This window comes from Uloborus diversus, chromosome 1, assembly GCF_026930045.1.
Source record: "Uloborus diversus isolate 005 chromosome 1, Udiv.v.3.1, whole genome shotgun sequence".
In the NCBI taxonomy this organism is placed as follows: Eukaryota; Metazoa; Arthropoda; class Arachnida; order Araneae; family Uloboridae; genus Uloborus; species Uloborus diversus.
The window spans coordinates 152,071,160-152,089,270 of record NC_072731.1 but is presented as its reverse complement, the minus strand read 5'-3'; the positions used below and the strand labels follow the sequence as shown (position 1 = coordinate 152,089,270).

At 33.9% G+C, this 18,111-nt stretch overlaps 1 protein-coding gene across 1 annotated transcript in view; it reads right to left on the bottom strand.

Annotated features, from left to right (window-relative positions):
• LOC129232933 (SLAIN motif-containing protein-like) overlaps window positions 1–18,111 on the bottom strand; it is a 60,324-nt gene that overhangs the window by 6,197 nt on the left and 36,016 nt on the right. The window contains exons 3-6 of the mRNA XM_054867039.1: window positions 15,859–16,107; window positions 14,978–15,016; window positions 7,786–7,872; window positions 7,455–7,574 (exon numbers count right to left, since the gene is read on the bottom strand). Coding sequence (XP_054723014.1) covers window positions 7,455–7,574; window positions 7,786–7,872; window positions 14,978–15,016; window positions 15,859–16,107 — 495 coding nt within the window. The remainder of the gene's footprint in view (window positions 1–7,454; window positions 7,575–7,785; window positions 7,873–14,977; window positions 15,017–15,858; window positions 16,108–18,111) is intronic.

Here is an 18,111-nt window from a genome sequence, read left to right as displayed (position 1 = left end):
CATTCTTGAGTTATGCGACATACATATGCACATACATACTTACAGACCTCACGAGAAAATTCGTTGTAATTAACTCGGGAATTGTCATTATGGATATTTCGCGAGTATATACGTTCTTAGGCACTTATAAAAAGTCAATATTCAATTGGGGGTCAGTAAAATGGAAATTAAGGACGATTTTCGAGTGAAAATTTTTTCGCGAATACAATACTTCCTTTTTTCGTAAAAGGAAGTAAAAAAAGGGGGCAAAGAATGATATAATAAGACTCTAATGCGTGTTTATATAAGTATGTGTGCTGGCAAAACACGGCAGTTATAGAAAAATAGGTCAATAATTGACAGCCCTATGCAAATTATATTTAACATTGATGAATTTTCGGTCGTATTTCATTTTTCAACTGGAAAATTACCTGCCAGGTTTTATTTTGAATGGAGAATAATTTTGGTATCAGATGAATGTGTAGTGAGATTTAAATATCCCAAGACGGAGGAGCAGAGAAACAAAGAATAAATAAAAATGAAATATCGCTCATTCTTTTTGCAAAAGCAAATGAAACTGTCCAGGTTCATCATATCAAACGTAAAGCTTCTGCGGAAAACCTAGAATGAAAAATGTACCCCCTATACACTTCAAGCGCAATGCTGTCGAATGTTTATATTTATTTAAAAATCATTCAAGCAGAAAGTATGGAAAATAGGGATGCACTTAGAAACATTAACCAAATTGCTTCCACTCTTTCACTTAGCAGGTCTCGATTTCTACGCAAAAAATGCTCACCTTTTATTTACAAGAAATGTGAAAAATGGGATGAATTCAAAGGATTTTTATGTACACTGGAAGAAACTTCACGGTTTTGTTAATCAATACATTTTTGCCTAGTTTGTGAGCATACATGTATAATGAATGAACTGGTTCTAATGAAACTAAAGGAAAGCCTGAAAGAACTAATCCATAATTGTGACATATTAAACAATTCAGTTGGGTGCTTTTTCGGTGAATTTAATGAATTATGTTCATGTTAAATTATTTTGAAGAACTGGAAGGACTCACTGAAGTTTTTACTGTCTTCGGATACATCAGAACGACTGTGCGCTAGAGGTTTATGATTACATTGGATTTCTCAACATCAGAATATTTCTGAGGAAGTGCTTTTCCCAATTGTGTAATAAACTACACTTCAATGATAAGTTGCTCCCTAGGTTTGGACTTGAGGGCATAGAAGATAAAAACAACTGAAGAAACTGAACCGCCATCGAATAAAGTACATCTCAACAGATCGTAATCGATGATGAAGAGGATGTTAATCTACTTTTTTTTTTGCTGTTTTTGTCTCAAACATTCAAAATATTTCCTTCCAGAAAAGTGCCAAAGTTCAGTTAATTTGTATTCAGTTTTATACTTTTTTTTTTCAACGGAGGAAAAATGGAATAACTCTTAGATACATACTTTTTCTACACGCAATTAGTGGATGTGATACCACATCTTCCCATGTCTAGCTAAGAAAAGCAAAACTGTGTTGTTCAAACAAATTGGTATAAGGTTGACCAGGCCACCATAGCTTTCCTTCCTGAAGTGAGTCCCGAAGCTGTAGAGATGGATCTGGTTGCTCTGCATGGAAATGAGGCATCCTCCGATATTCTGCGATAGTATACAGTTCACACCTGTTCCTCAAAGCAGCATGTAATGCAACCGTGAACCATCTTTGTTAGTCTTCAACCGAAAGAGTAGCTACATTCCATTTGTATCGCAGGTACCGACAAGTAAACAAATGGTTGGCAGAGGAGAAGGACGCCTCAGTGCAGAGTTGGTCAAAGACCAACATAACTTTTGATACTGGTTCGTCACCAATCACTACATTAAACGATCCAGCCTCACCCATCCTTTTCAGATTTTTCTCATTTTAGTGCAAGAAGAGATACATGGGAGTATGTTGTTGTTGCAGAACTGATCTTAGCTGCTCAGCTTTGTGCAATCAGCCATTTGAAAAGGCTGCACACAACATCTTTGCCATTCTAACCGACAAAAATATAAAACATGAAAAAAATTGACATATCATTCTTTTTTCTAGTTCCGGAGTACGATTGTATCCATCAAAGACACCATACAATCAAGACATTAAGTGCAGTTAATTTTTAAGATACGTTTTAATGATAAAACTAACATGTAAATAGTTTCACTCTTTTGAAATCATTCTGTTTTTTTTCTTTTGTCCATATCTCTCTTATTCTAATGGGAAGTGTTTTGTGCTGAAAATCTTTTGTTCAAAAATATTATCTATTCAAAACCAAACATGGTAGATAACTTTACAGTCGAAAAACGAAATACGGCCGAAAATTCATCAATGTTAAAGGCATAGATACGAATGCTTGCGTTATTTGCATAGGGCTGTCAATTATTGACCTATTTAAGTTTTCTATAACCCGCCGTATTTTTCCAGCACACATACGTATATAAACAGGCATTAAAGTCTTATTATATCATTCTTTGCCCCCTTTTTTTTAGAATAGGATCTTCCATATTGTCTTGAAAAGTGTTAGATAGTTCGTCATATTTTCGAGACCCAAAACTGGTGTTGGTTCTGTTGCTGTCCGATTTCGAGCCCTATGCTGTACTTACTTTCAATTATGCAGTAAAAAATAGATGATTGAGAATTAGATTTTTTTTTTCCTATCATTGGCGATACATCAGCATTATTTTGTTTAAAAATGTTTTTACATAAGTAAACAGATTTTTTCTTAAGTTATTCTACCAAGAAGTTATGACACTCATTCTAGATATAAGTTATAATTTTTTTCAGTTTTTTTACTGTATGCAGTATGATTAATTGAAGTCATTAAAAATAATTAGTGCAGGAATAAACTAGATAATATAGACTGTATTTTTTATTTTTAAACCAATACTATTCATAAAACTTGTCCGATATTTTTTGTGGAAAATGTCCTATATGTTACGAGTTGATTACTTCTACCCCTGCCTAAATTGTACTTTGGGGGACAGATATTTTGAAAAATTCGCCCCAGATCCCCCATTTGTGCCCGAATATTGCCCTTTGAGTGCACTTTTCGATTAACTCCCCTCCAAAACCGGAAGCTGAATCCTCCCTTGGCTGACATATGGTTGTTGCAAGTTTTACTGGATTTTCTACCATATCCTTTGAACTTTGATCTTATTTTATTGTTATTTTATTAGAATTTTTATAGGACTGCGACAGGAAGTAATCCATGCTCTTTGAGCTTTTTTATCATCTTTCATGCATCCAGATTCAGGAAATAAAATCCTAAAGGTTCTTGGAATAATTGCAATTGGCCACATCAAATATTGAATGAAATTATTCTGCTTACTGCTTACTGCCAAAGTATTGGTTATATCAACAAGTTTTAGATATCATTGTAGCATAATTGGTTAATTCTGTTAACCAGTGCAATTCAAACAAATATCTCTCTCGTCTTAGCGATGATAGCTGCAGATCCCACCGGCATGAACTTTAAAGGAAAGTGACTACTTATAACCAGGAAATCATTGACATTGCAGATGCTAACTGTGTTCCCTTGTTTTTGTCTCTTCATTTCATTAAGATTACTCTATAAAGAAAGTTTTATAAGATAATACTCATTGAGTAACACAATTCAGCTCATGCAAAACAAGCATTTTTCATGCAAGTGAATTCCATGCAACAAAATTTCCAGTAATACCTCAGTCATTGATCCATTCACTTGTGCTTTCAAATAAGAAGGGTAAATTGGTAATGGACATGGCATCCTTTGATCACTTGAGCGATTTGGTTTCTTTGATCTTAGGCTGTAATACCCCTTATTAATGTTAGGAAGACTACCACGAAGCAGTTCTGAGGAAAAACAGTAAAATCTAAAGATATTTCAAAGATCTATTCTCAGGAAAATATAAAAGCAGCCATATTTTCACAGAACCATGCAGCCCATTTTTTTTTATTTTTAAGTACATGAAAAGTTATATGTTTACGAACTAATATCTATATAAATACAATTTAAAAAGATAATATTTATTATGCAGAAACATACCCCTCTGTACAATTATCATTTATATTTTAAATAGGTTGCACATGGAGCACAGTACCTAACTAAAAATGGGAGGCTGTGTTGAATTCTCGTCAAAAAGTTATCTCAAGCAATGGCTAACAATTTTATTTTTAATTCCAGAAGAACATTCATAGCCCTGATGTAAGCATCACACTATTTCCTGGTTTCCTTGTATGTCTATTAAATAATTGATGCTTTTTAATAACAGATCCTCTTCAACATAGGCTTCCCCATCATTCAGAACACTTACTGTACTATGACCGACATAACAGAAACAGGATCAACATCTTAAAAAAAAAAAAAAAACTTTTTGGAATAGGGATATCCTAAACTTTCAAATCATTAGTGTTATCCAAATTATTTTAAACTTTATTTATTTTGAATTTGTACTGAGCTTATTTCTGTATCAACTACAGAAATTGGTACGTCTACTCATGTTTTCATGTTAAAAGTAAATATTTTAAAATGCATAACTTTTATCATTTCTTACACCTATTAAAGCGTGGTAAATATACAGAAGGTATGTAGCACCAAGTATCAGCCTGTTATTTTTTTTTTAAAAAATCCTTCGTCTTTTTTTTTAATTTTAAATCCACATAACTAAGCTTAAATCAGCATTACTTGGCAACTTATAATTCCTTTCCTACATTAGACACTAAATTGAAAACATTAACATTTATATTCCCTCTATTTATTTTAGACCAATAAGCATGATGAAATATAAGCCTTCCTACGTTGTAGTTGAAAAGAAGTACACTTGCTTTGGCAATCTTGGCAAATATTACATATTCCACAAATCGCTTACTAGACATCAATAGACTGTCTGATGCAAGCCCAGATCCAGGGCAGGGGTCATGGTCTTCTAAGTGTAAAGATAGCCTAACCCTGCATTTTGGGACTTACTGCAAAAAATTTGCCCCAGATTCCCCATTTAGGCCCAAAAATAACACTTATGTCCCCCACACACAAAAACTGGATGGAAATGACCCCCTCCAAAACCAGAAGCTGGATTCGCCTGTGGTCTGATGATTTTTTTTTAGTTTTAAACGTCGATCGTCTACTGAAATACAAATATAGTCTTTTTGAAGTCAACTGGTAAAATGAAGGGACGGTAATTTTCTTATTATCTTCCTAACAACTCAATTTTGTATTCAGTATTGCAACAAAATATGTGTAATCCTTTTTAATTTACAGTATGAAATCAGCTATCTGAAACAGTTTCGTCAGACTTACTCTGGATAAATGAGTGTTGATCAAGTCAGCCCTGTTGTTGAAAATTATGTAACAATAACTATATGTTAAGAATAAGCAATCAATACTTATGTGTTACGGTTTACATACAATTAAGATCTAAAATAATAACAAAATAAGAAATATAAATTCAGCCTATTTCTTGTTTTAAATAGTTTGCTTTAATATTTTAGTTGTAATATAAATGAAAGCATACTTAGATGAAAAGATATATGCTTAAGTTAGAATCAAAACAAAAAGCTTATATGTGAGCTCATCAGAGAAATCTAAAATTATACATTTCTGTTTGTGAAAACTGCCACACCATGAAGGAGGCATCATAGTTGAATGAAATTAAATACACAGTTGAGTGGTAATGGTACAAATTAATGATTACATTTTCAAATCAAACAAACAATAAAAGAGTTAGAAATTAGTATTTTGAAGTGGCCACCATGCACTGCAATAAGAGCTGCTACACGACTCGGCATGGAGCAAAACAAAGTTTGAATATCTGAGTGCGGAAGAGTATTCTACATTGTATGCGCAACCAAAGTTCGTCTGTCGAAGCAACAGGACGAGGATCACGAGAGAGACGCCCCCCCCCCCCCTCAACAAAATCCCACGCAAGTTCAATCGGTGATATATCCGGGGAATATGCAGGCCAAGGAAGAAGCTGTACCTGCTGCGAATCAAGGTAGGATTTGACAGTCCTGGCGACATGTGGACGGGCATTATCCTGCTGGAATACAGCCCCTGGCAATCCTTACAGGAAAGGAATAACTTGGGGCTGTACAACTTCTTTTATGTATCGGGTACTGTTCAAATTGCCCCCAATTTGTAGCAATTGTGATCGTTCATGATATGCTATGGCACCTCAGACCATAACTCCGGGTGTTCGTCCACTGTGGCGTTCGATAATACATTCCGGAATGTGCCGCTCACGAGCATAGCGCCTGACACAAATTCGGCCATCATGGTGTCACAAATTGAAGCAGGATTCGTCAGAAAAGACGACCTGCTGCCAATCAGCATGCCAGCTCCTATGCACATTGGCCCATTGTAGCCGCAGGCGTCGATGGTTTTGCGTGAGAGGAATCCTGTATAAAGGAATCCTTGCGCGCAGCCCACGCTGCAGCAGAACTCAGAACATTCTTTTTATAAAATCAGAGAGAGCCGATTATCTAAAGCACGATTTCGCCATCAAAGGGAGCCATGAAATATTATTAATAAATCTAAGCCCCTAATTATTTGTGACGTTATTGCAACATTTCGCGGCGCCCCTGTAGAGGCTTCGTGGCTCCTTCATGAGGTGCACATTTCGAGAATCATTGCCTGGAGCTTTACTAAAATACACTCCTAATGCGTTAATTCGTCCAAAAGCACTCACACTAGTAGGTTTGCTTGGGAACATTCTTTTAAATACGGTGATATAGAGCCGATTCTCAAGTGCAAGATTTTGGCATCTAGGGGCACCTTAAAACATTGAAAGGTTTCATTATCAAAGTACCCAATTGTTTGTGATATTATAGCAAAATTTTGGCGGCGCTCTTATGGAGGTTTTATGGCTCCCTGAAGAGGCGTTTTTCTTTTTTCTTTGTAAATTACTATAAGAAAAATCCACCTTTTCTGGTGGGGGCGAGGGTGCACCGGGACACGTCCAGTGTCCCAGCGGGCCAGGCCACCCCTGATTTAAGATTTTTGTTTAAGACTTTTATTGCTACATACTGCCAAGTTTGACGATACTACATAATTATTTTCAACACAAATCATGATTAGTGTTTAAATCCAAGTATTAAGAGAAAATGATAACTTTTCAACTAAATCAAAGGCAGAAAAGCTCCAAATAAAAATTAAATTACATTTACAGTCATAAATTTGGCTATGGAGTCATCCTTATCTTAAGAAATGCTTGAATAAATCAAAATGTAAAATTTACAAAATGTTGGTTTAACTCAAATTTCTCAGTTTTATAACCATTCTATTTACAATTTTAGCACAGAAATAACTAGATTACTTCTTCTGCAGTTGTGAAAATCTGAATTAAGCTACTGTAACTGTTTCTGGGAAACTAAAATATGCATACACCTTCACATTTATATTGCAATTAAATCACATTTATTTTTCACATAAAATTGTAAACAAATATTAATTCAATATAACCTTACCTAAATTTTGGCAGTGCAAAGCTGATGAAGATCCAAATGAATTGATTTTTTTCATTCTTTGAGGTCGAGGCAAAGAATAAATGTTTGATTGATCTGATTTACCACAGCATGTATTAAGAGCTTTACAGGGGAAAAAAGATAAATCAGTAACCATATGAATAAATTCAATGGATGCCACTGCATTGTTTTGGTCATTGGTTTAAAAAAGAAAATAACCCCAAAAGCAATATTTTATAGTTTTACGTAATATAATAAACAAACAAAAAAATTGACAAGCATAAGCAAATTAACAAAATTTAAAAATGGTAGAAACAAACATAACTGAAATTACCTTCAACAGAAGATGGTTTGCTAAGTCCAATAGTCTGGGTATAGACTGCAGGTGATAAACTTCTACTTGCACTTGAGTTCCTTCTCTCTATTAGACAAAATAAATGAACTAAACATATAGCAAGAGTTAACAGCAACTTTATAGTTCCTAAAATAGCAATTAAAATGAGACACCAATTTGAAAAAATTTTAATTTACTGTAATTCATTTTCTATTTAACTTAAAAATGAGTTCTATATGATATTTATTAATATTAATAAATTAAATACTTAATTTTGTTAAAATATTCATGAACAATACTATTTTTATTATTCTGATTTAAAAAAAATCTAATTAGTTACAAATGTTTTATGAAAAATTTAATCAAAGCAAAACATTGTCCTAAAATTATTGTTTCCCCCCCCCCCCCCCCCAATTATATAAAGCTTTTAATAAAATTATATAAACATTCAATGAATAAAAAATAAATTTAAGCCTTTAAAATAACTTTATGATAATTTATAAAACAAATTATAAATGAATTACAATTACTATGATTAGGGTAACATCCCCACTAATTGGCACTTCCAACAAAAATGTCCTAAAAAAAGACTCGTATCCAATTTTTTTAAAATAGAAAGCTATATACCAACTGAATGTACATTAATTTTAAAGATAATAACTTCAGTTCATGTTACTAAATGGCAGCAGTACGTAGGAAAGAGAAACAATTGTGGCTTGTGTCAAATTCAAAGTTGAACCGTAGGACAAACACAATATGTTAGGAACATGAAACATATTAAATAAATTGTAAAATGTCACCTTTCATTGACTAATTTGCGTGTCCCCTGATACCTAAGACAGATGAACACACCAACCAATAGCATGAACCATCACTGTTGACATTCCCGTGAACAGTTCCACAGCACATGAACCGATAGGCTTCTCAGCTCTAGTGGAACCTTCTTCCTCCACAGTCAATACCAGAGTACCAGACACCGGGATATGTCAAGGAACTTCAGGATATCACCCAAGTATTTACAGGAAATTCGACTATCATTAAATCACAGTTGCCCACTGATGATTCCGGCAGAGGTAAATCTTCATACCATAGAAGAAGCATAGGTTAGTCGCTTGGAACGCCGGTCATGTTTATGGAATAGGCCTAGCACATGTCAGCTATCTTCTAAAGTCAACTCACACAAATAAATGCGTAAAGGGTGACATTTCACTCCGCAAAAAGAGAGTAATTTAAAACTTGAACAATAACATCATCACAGAATAAAATTTATTTCATGCCATTCATGAATCCAAAAATTTACTTCCACAGCGACTCGTTATTTCAGCAGTCGCAACCCAACATGGCTACCAAAACGGCAAAGACCAATCCTTTATCGCTCAACAAAAACAGGCAAAATGTCAAAAAAAGGAATTAGCATCCAAAATATTTTGAAAAACCTATTTATACATTTCATGACCACTGTACATCATATTATGACACACCCTACTTTGCATTGAAGATATGCATCTCAACTACTTCTGATTGAGTGATTGAAACAACTTTCTATTCGTTCTTTTGGCTCAGAGTAGTAAGAAACATCTCAACCATCTGGTGTTACATCATAACATGATTCCGAAGTTGCCTGAACATGCCTGAATCAATTTTCAGTTATTCGTCGCCGGGACACAGGACACAGACAGTGGCGTAGCTAGGGAGGGGCGGGGGGGGGCGGTCCGCCCCGGGTGGCACTTTTTGGGGGGCGACAATTTCACACTTTTGATGCGAAAAAATTTAACGCGTTTTCCCTATGAGGAAATCATGCTTTTGATCTATTACTGGAGGCAAAAAAGAAAAAAAAGGTATCCGAATTGTAAGGTTTTAGTACGACTACGATGGTATAAAATTACTCTAATACAAAACATGTGTTTTTCTTGTGGACATTTCAGCGCTATTTTTTGTTCTCTCTTTTCCTTCGTCTAAAGCTGCAGACTGAGGGAGGTGGTAGTGTAAAGTCAAGGGACCATGTTTTTTTCTCTTTTTGCTGTTATGAGGGTAACTATTAAGAAGAAAACAATAAATTTCATAACCTTTCGTTATATGATGAAGCTACCACTTGATTTTAAGTAAATTCCAAGGAAACCACAGTATTTAAAAAAAAAAAAAAAAGAATATTTTTTTTTAAAGTAAAGTGAGATCAAGGGTAAAAGGAGAGAGGTCTCAAATGGCGGGCGATTTCTTGCTCATTTTCAGGATAGCATTACCTGTGTCAACAATTGCTTTGATTGGACATTGACTACAAAATTTTCACTAAGACAAAATGGGGTTTATATATATTTTTTATGAAAAAAATTATTCACAACTCGAATAATAATTGCTTGTACTACTGCACTATATCAACTAATTCCTTTTTACAATGAGTTTCACATTTAGTCATTCGTATTAAAGTTTTAAATTAGTAAAATGATCTCTAGGCGAAGCCTTTCACATTTCGACCTTTATTAGTGAAAAAGAGAACAATCCAAATTTCGTCTCGAAACATTTCCAAGGGATAACGCCCACCCAATCGCTTCACATCTTATCTTTTAGCCTAATATTGTTTATTGAGTTTTTATAACTTCAATACCAACAAATTCTTGAGGGCGGTCAAGCCCTGACCCTTCTTGTATAAATGTAGGACATGAACTTCGAGCTTTAAAATCCCTATCTCATACAATGTCTCCAAAAATACCTTAAAGTTGAGTTTTTTAAACTTAAACTTCAGAAAAATTCTAACCCCAGATGTGCACGAAATCACCTAATGTCATAACAGTTGGCTCCAAATTTCGTTTTTAGAAATTTCTGAGAGAAGACTGCAAATCCTTCTTATTCTCAGTAGTGAAGAGCTTGAAATCAGCAACAGTTTCGAAAAGAGTTCGAGTGGGAAACCCTACTCCGGACTCTCTCTCTCTCATAACGTTGTCCGTCAAATAGCGGCTGAAGTCCCGTTTTTAGGACGTCATTTTCAAAAACTTTCCACGGGAGACGGAAAAACCATTTGACTTCCCATCATTTTTGGAAACATTTGGAAACTTATGCCGTCAAAGATAGCCTACAATTGCGTTTTTGAAACTTCGGCATCCAAAAATTTCCAGAGAGCTCCTGAACGTTCCCTATTCTCTTTAACGTAATCAAAGATGGACTAAAATTGATTTCAAGCTTGAAAATATTTCTGGAGGAAAATCCAGTCTTTGTTGGAGTCAGGGACCCTTACACCACTAGATACAGACTACATTTACTTGTTTTTCAATTTTGTCGAAAAGCTTCCCGGACAGCATCCCCGAACCTTCCCCAATATCTTCACGTATCCAAAAATTGTCTGAATTGCTTTTTCAACATTTCAGTTTCGGAAAATTTCCTTGAGAAGTCCCGACCCCCCTAACGCCACCAAAGAATGCATAAAACTAATTTTAATTTTGAAAACAAAAGAAAATTTTGGAGGGAGCTCCAAGCATTTTTTTTATACGTTTTACTAAAAGTTGCTTAAAATTCCGAATTTCGACTAACTTCTGGAATGTTTCGGTGGGGCTCTGAATTATTTTCTTTTTCTTCTGCAAGAAAAGAAGAAGGTAAAAAAATTAATTTATTTTCTTGTTTATTAAAATCTTATCAAAATACTTTTGACTCTTTAATGTGTCAACTGTTTCCAATAAAAAAGGGCGGCAAATTGAGGAACCGCCCCGGGCCGAAGAAAGAGTAGCCACTGGACACGGAGTGGCAAAATGTAACACAGGGTTCAAAATACAATTCCACATGTGAAATCAAATTAAAAGTACTTCAAGATATCAAATAAAGGCTTATAAGCCAATAGAAAAGGCGCGATGTAACCAAGGTCATTAAAAATAGTTATCTATCCAACACATTCAAGTAAATTAGCATTCACCCTTTTTGACATGATTTTCAAATGGTTTCAATACAGTTCACGAATTTACTATCACACGTATTGAAACTTATACAAGATTTAAATTTAAGCACGTTTTCAGCGTCAATATGAAATGGCGAATAAAGATGATCTTCATTAGCTACAGCATGATAAGAGTGAGCATTCCAATACCCTCTTATTCTCAGTAGACTTTCTAATCCCTTCGATTTGCAGTAGAAAGGATGTAGAAAGTAAAAGTAACCAGATTATTTACAGAAAACTCTTTCGCCCGTCCAGAGCATTCTTAATTTCTTTGATGCAAATTCTGAATTGTGCAACCAAGCACAAATCTTGTCTGTGCTAACAGGTAGTCACAGAGGGCATATGTTCTCTTCTACTTGGACCAGTATGACACCTACCTACTGTTTCTCACTCATTGTAAAGGTCTTAGTATCCATACAAAAGAAAACATCAAGTAGTTTCCAAACTATATCTTAAACTAAAATGTACTGCATGTATGTACATTTGGAAGGCAGGTTTTGTCGCTGCATTTCCAGCGAATTCAGAAGAAGAGGAGCATCTTCGTTTTGTTCACTGAATAAAGAAGTTAAAGACCTTTTCTGAGTAATACCATATGTTTTCATGAATAGTTTCTAGCTTAAAGCAAAGGTTTTTTTTTTAAGGTTTTAATATTTTGAGAGACAGAAGAAAGGAGCGATATATCGAGGCGCGATATAACGAGGGGCTTCTGTAATTACTATACTGCCGTGCTAAGCACAAAAGTTGTATCTACATTTTTTATCAAAATTGAGTTATTTTCATGACTTGGTTCTTAATTTTAAAAAAGTTAACCTTTTTCAAAGTTTTTGGGAATGAAAAATATTTTTTGAGTTATTATACGGGCACAGTATAAACTCATCTGTCCAATTTTCAAGTGACCGGAAACTTCAAGTAACCAGATACTTTCTACATGTCACCCCCTCCCCCCCCAAAATGTAGAACGTGTTCTAACTGCACTAAGAACAGAGCTGAAGGAGTCCCTTCTACTTACAATTTTTTTCAAAGAAAAAAAAACAAACAATCACGAAAAGCTAACATCAGTTTAAAAAAATCTTTGCAAGTATTGCTTTGAGGCTGTAAATTTTGAAAAGATGGTTTTGTGATCAAGATTTCTACTGCTTATAGTCTGGAACAATAATGCCAAAATTTCACTTTTTTATTCTTTGAAACCCTATTACCATTGTTAACATTCTCCTTTTTTTTTTTTGGTTGTTAAGAATTTCAATGCAAATTACTGAAAAAAAAACACCCATGCTTACTTTTTCTCAAACCCAGGGGGCACATTTTCCCCCTCCTGCCTCCCTAAATAGGAGGCCTGAAAGACAGACCTACAGTTATATGATTTCTGTAGCATGTAAAACTGGTATCACTATCAGGGTTTTTTTTTCAACTAAGGGCAATATTGTAGCAGGAAAGTGATGTAAATACAACCATAGTGATGTAAAATACCCGGGTATTTATTTTTTGGGGTAAATACCCAGGGTATATACCTGGGTAAATACCCAAAATGGGTATTTACCCGGGTATTTATTTCAAAAATTTATATTCAACTAAAATACTTTTCTGTATGTATTCCACTATGTATATATACAGAGTGTTTTGTTTTAACCTTCAAGACCTCTATTTTTGCAACCGTTAGTCCTAGATGTATACTTACAATTGCAAAAATGTTCAAAATCAGATGCAGACTTAAGATATTGAAAATTTGAAGTAAAAATAAAAATGAGTAAAAAAATACAAATTTTAACTTTTTACACGGGCCCCAGATCCTCTGACTTATTGATATTTAGGGAAATAATCTCCACTGAAAAACAATTACAAAAAAAAGTTTGACATTAGTACGACCAATATTCACTGAGATATGAAACGCAGCGTTTTGTATTTTACACCATTGTACACTCGCCGTCAGTAACATCTTTTGGGGGAAAATATAGCAGTTAATGGGTGTTTATATAAAATTATATGTGTGCAGAGTGATTTTTCAAATTGTTCAAGGTTTTGCAGCGTGTTTTGCGTATCACGGCATAACATTTGCATGAATTTTTGATCAGAAACGAAAAATGTAATACCTTGTGTTTTTTACTTTGCCAACCTGTCATTTTTCTGAAAGGGTAATAAGTTCTAATCTCATCTTCTGCATGGTCCCTTAAAACTTTCAAATGGAATATCTCCTTGAGTTTTCATTGCACAAATGTCAAGTTTTTTTGTATCAGTAAGTTTTAAATTCAGATCATTTCTCTAAATTTAAGTTAGGGGACCTAGAGCCGTATAAAAAGTTAAATTTTGTAGTTTTTGACTCATTTTTATTTTTGCTTCAAACTTCCAATATCTTGACTCTGCATCTGAATATTTTTGCAATTGGAAGTAAGCATCTAGGACTAACGGTTGCAAAAATAAAGGTCTTGCAGGTTAAAACGAAACACCTCGTGTAACCAACTATATACAAAACAATAAATTTTTCCCTAAAATTTGTATTTTGATCACATATTTAAAGAATTATTGTGTGAAACAACTCAGCAATCTAATATGATATTCACATTAAATGTGTTGGATATGCCTAATCAATGTTGATAGCCAAATTCACATAGAAAAAGCAATTCTACAAAAAGTAAAAAGCTTAACTGGTTACAAAAAAAAAAAAAAAAAGCAAACATCTTCTTCAATTATCGCATTGAAAAGAAAGATTCTTTGGTTCGTTATATGTTTCTTTCATAATTTCATTAAGTCTTTCGATAAAAAATATTATAAACTGTGTAATACATATGTATGTATCAGTTTTACCAAATATTTCATATTTAGATTTAAAAAAAATTCTCATTCACTTTTTGCATTTTTTTGTAAAATACCCAGTTTTTGGGTATTTACCCAGGCCTTGGGTAAATACCCGGGTAAATACCCAAAAAATATTTACCTACCCACTGGGTATTTACCCGATCCACATCACTATACAACCATAAAAGATATTTGACTGAATTTGGTTCTATGGACCATATTGCATCTTCTAGTCAAATTTCATTCAATTTGAAATTAATTAATCTAGAATCATTTTTGAAATTGATCCCTTTAACGTGAACTGGTTCATATCTAAACTGAAATACACAGCAAATTTAGGCTTAATCTTAGTTGAATACTAGTCTGAAATTATTTATCACAAGTTAAAAAATCGTAATATTTTAGGCATCTAAATTACAATTTGCACATAATAGTAGAAGATATAATATCAGTTTTGTTGTAAAATTGCAATTGTGAACTTACCAGTATACATGTGGTACCTGGGCATACTTTGTTTGAGGCCTGTGAATCAAATGCAAATTCAATTATGACATGAAATAAAGTGGAAATTATGAAAAAAAAAAACTGATTGCTAAATGTTATTGTGTGAAAGTACATGAAAACAAACCAAATAACTTAGTAGATGCCTTCAAATAGAAATTTCATTAGGCTAGCATGCAAACCAAGGGTTTTATTTTAAGAACACAAATTCATCATTTTATTAACTTACTGAAACACAAAACAAAAGGGAAACAAAAAACCAATAATTTTTCATTTCTTTTTCTTTTAATTTTATTTCTTGCAATGTCTTTTAGGTCATTTTTAACAAGAAAAAAAATTATGACTAACAAGAAATAAATATTATCTGAAGGCGATCAGCTATAATACATGTAGTTCAACATACAATTCAGTTTTTCTTTTTTAGAGCCTAACAATAAACATGCAACCTACTTTTACATTTCTACTGAAAATTATTGGCTAAAAGAAAAGGAAGTTGAACTATTGCTCCATTTACCCCTTTTTTTTATTTGAGGGTAAAGATGAATTTTAAATATAGTTACTCCTATTTATAGCAAATTTATAGCTATAGCATAATAGCTTAAATTCCACTTTACAGTTTACTCTGCATTACTTAGCTTTTTTATAACCTAACAACGGCTATAACAAAATTTTTATTTGGTCCCTTTGACTACCCTGTAAACGAGTTTGACTGTATGAACGGCGAGGTCGCACCCACAGAAGTTTATGGAAATCCTACAATTTTCAAACTGCAAAAAACCTGGATATTTACAAAGCGCAATCAATCATCTCTGATAAACAAGCAATAAAAAGCAAAAAGAAAAAGACAAAAAAAGCTTCTGTACTTTCTTCTTGCAGCCTTGCAATTTTTTGAACATCTGTCACATCAAAAAGTTCATTTACTTCAGATATCTTAGGTTGCATAACCGCAGATGATTCTTGAGAATTTTCCCTAATTTCTTCTTTAACTGTATTTGTCTTATTTACTCCACGCAAACAATCACTTCCTGCAGCATCCAGACTTTGTGTTGAAGCAATAACTTTCTCTGAAGATGGGTAAAGAGATTGTGCAGAAGCTTTTTTGGGCATTTCATCTAAAAAAAGTTTATAATTTATTTAAGTAAGCAAGATGCTGCTATAATAAAAATGGTTAAAATAAATGAATACCTTTGTGTTGAAAAGTAAAATTTGAATTAATAACGTCAAAAAGCACATATTGCAGATTGCTGTAGACATGTGTTTTGACATTACAAGGAACGCTTTTTTCAATGCAAAAAAAATGAGCTTGATGTCTTTTCATCCATAAGCTCATTTATTCGCATTGAACCAGCGTATCTTCTTATGCCGAAACACATGTCTGCAGTAATCTGCAATTTGTGTCTGTTAAGGCATAAAAATATTTTCAACTTTTAAAATTTGAGCATTGGTCTTTTGTTTATTTTTCAAAAAGATTCTTTGGTTTCTTGTACCATGGCCCCTAGTGGTGTGCCCCCAGTTTTTGCAAGAGAGAGAGAGAGAGAAAAAAAACAATAGTTCATGAATGTTTTTGAAGATTTGCCAGTCTGTGAGCCAGTGGTGCAGCCAAGGGATGGGTTTTGGGGATAAAACCTAGCAAACATCGATATTTTAAAAAATTAAAGCGGAATTCATATATGAGGCAGTGAGAAGCAAAAGGATGTAAGTGGAAAAATTAAATTTGGTGGATAACCAGCACAAATGGTAGGTGAACCTCTCCTCTGTGTTGGGGCAAGAGATAGTACTCGTGGTCCTGGTAGTTGCAGCTGTACAGCATGATTTAGAAAAAAAATCAATGAAAGTCTATCTAGGAAGTTATTTTTAAATGCGCGTTTTACTCAAAACTTGAAACTGTCCGCTTACATTCCTTTGCTTCTCTTTTGACTCTGCCTCATAGGAAAAAGCAATTTCATCCACTCTTAAACTAAAATAATAAATAAATAATAATAATAATTTCGGAAAAGTACCTTTTTTAAGCTTTTTTTCTTTCTTTTTCAAAATGAACTAATAGGTATATGAAGGGGAAGACTTATCTAAGAAAATGATGTGCCTTTTAAAAACAAAAATACATTTTCAATGAAGTTAAATTCTTTTTAAATTGGAATCTAAGGAGAATTAGAAACACTGCTTGAAATAAAAAAAAGAATTTAAAAATTCAAAAACTTTGGGATGAATGATGAAATAATATCTTATGGTTCAACCGGAGATGTGAGTAGGAAACTCCCCTTAACTTGATTTCTTTTTAAATTGTGATTCCTTGTCTGAACTCTTTGACAATCAGTTTCGCACACGTTTTTAATTTCGATATTTGTTGATTAATTATTATTATTATCTAGTATTTTAAATACTAATTGCCGCTATCGCTTTATTGCCCCCTTGAAGTGCCAAATTGAGTCTTTGGAGGCGATCACCCCCACGGTTGGGAACCACTGTTCTGTCATACCAGGGGTTTGGGGGGAGGTGCGCCTTCGCTTTTAGGAGGGTGGGGGATGGGCACCCCTGGTGGAAAGACATAAACACATATAAAATTGTTGAAGTTCTAAAAAAGGGGGAGGGGGAAAGTTTAGATTCAAATTAAAAAGTGGGTTAATGCTGCCCCTTCTTGACTGCACTAACTACCTAAAATTAATTTACAGCAATTTTGTGAATTTACTTGATTAAAAATAGTAGCGATTGTTATACAGTTGAGGCAAATCTAACCTGACAGTGTCGTAATGATGTAATTTTGATATGTGTAGTTTTCATAATGCTTCCAAGTTGTTTGCCCCTACTATAGTAATTTTTTCAATTCCATATTATTAGTTTCAGAAAATGACAATCATGGAGGGGGCGGTCGCCCACACCACCTCCCTAGTAAATCTGCTACTGCCCGCCATTCTTTCAAAGTCAAAGTTTCAACAACGCTCTTCTAGGCTACCTTTGGTAATGTAAAGTGAAGGGATAAGTTTTTGGGATCCCTTCCTTCCCTCTCTTTGCTATGTCCCTTCTTTTTTGTTTTAATTACTGATGAAAATTTGAGTGAAATATTGGGGAAACTCCTTCCTGAGTTTTTCTTTTTTAAAACCATTTGAGTGTGTTTTGGT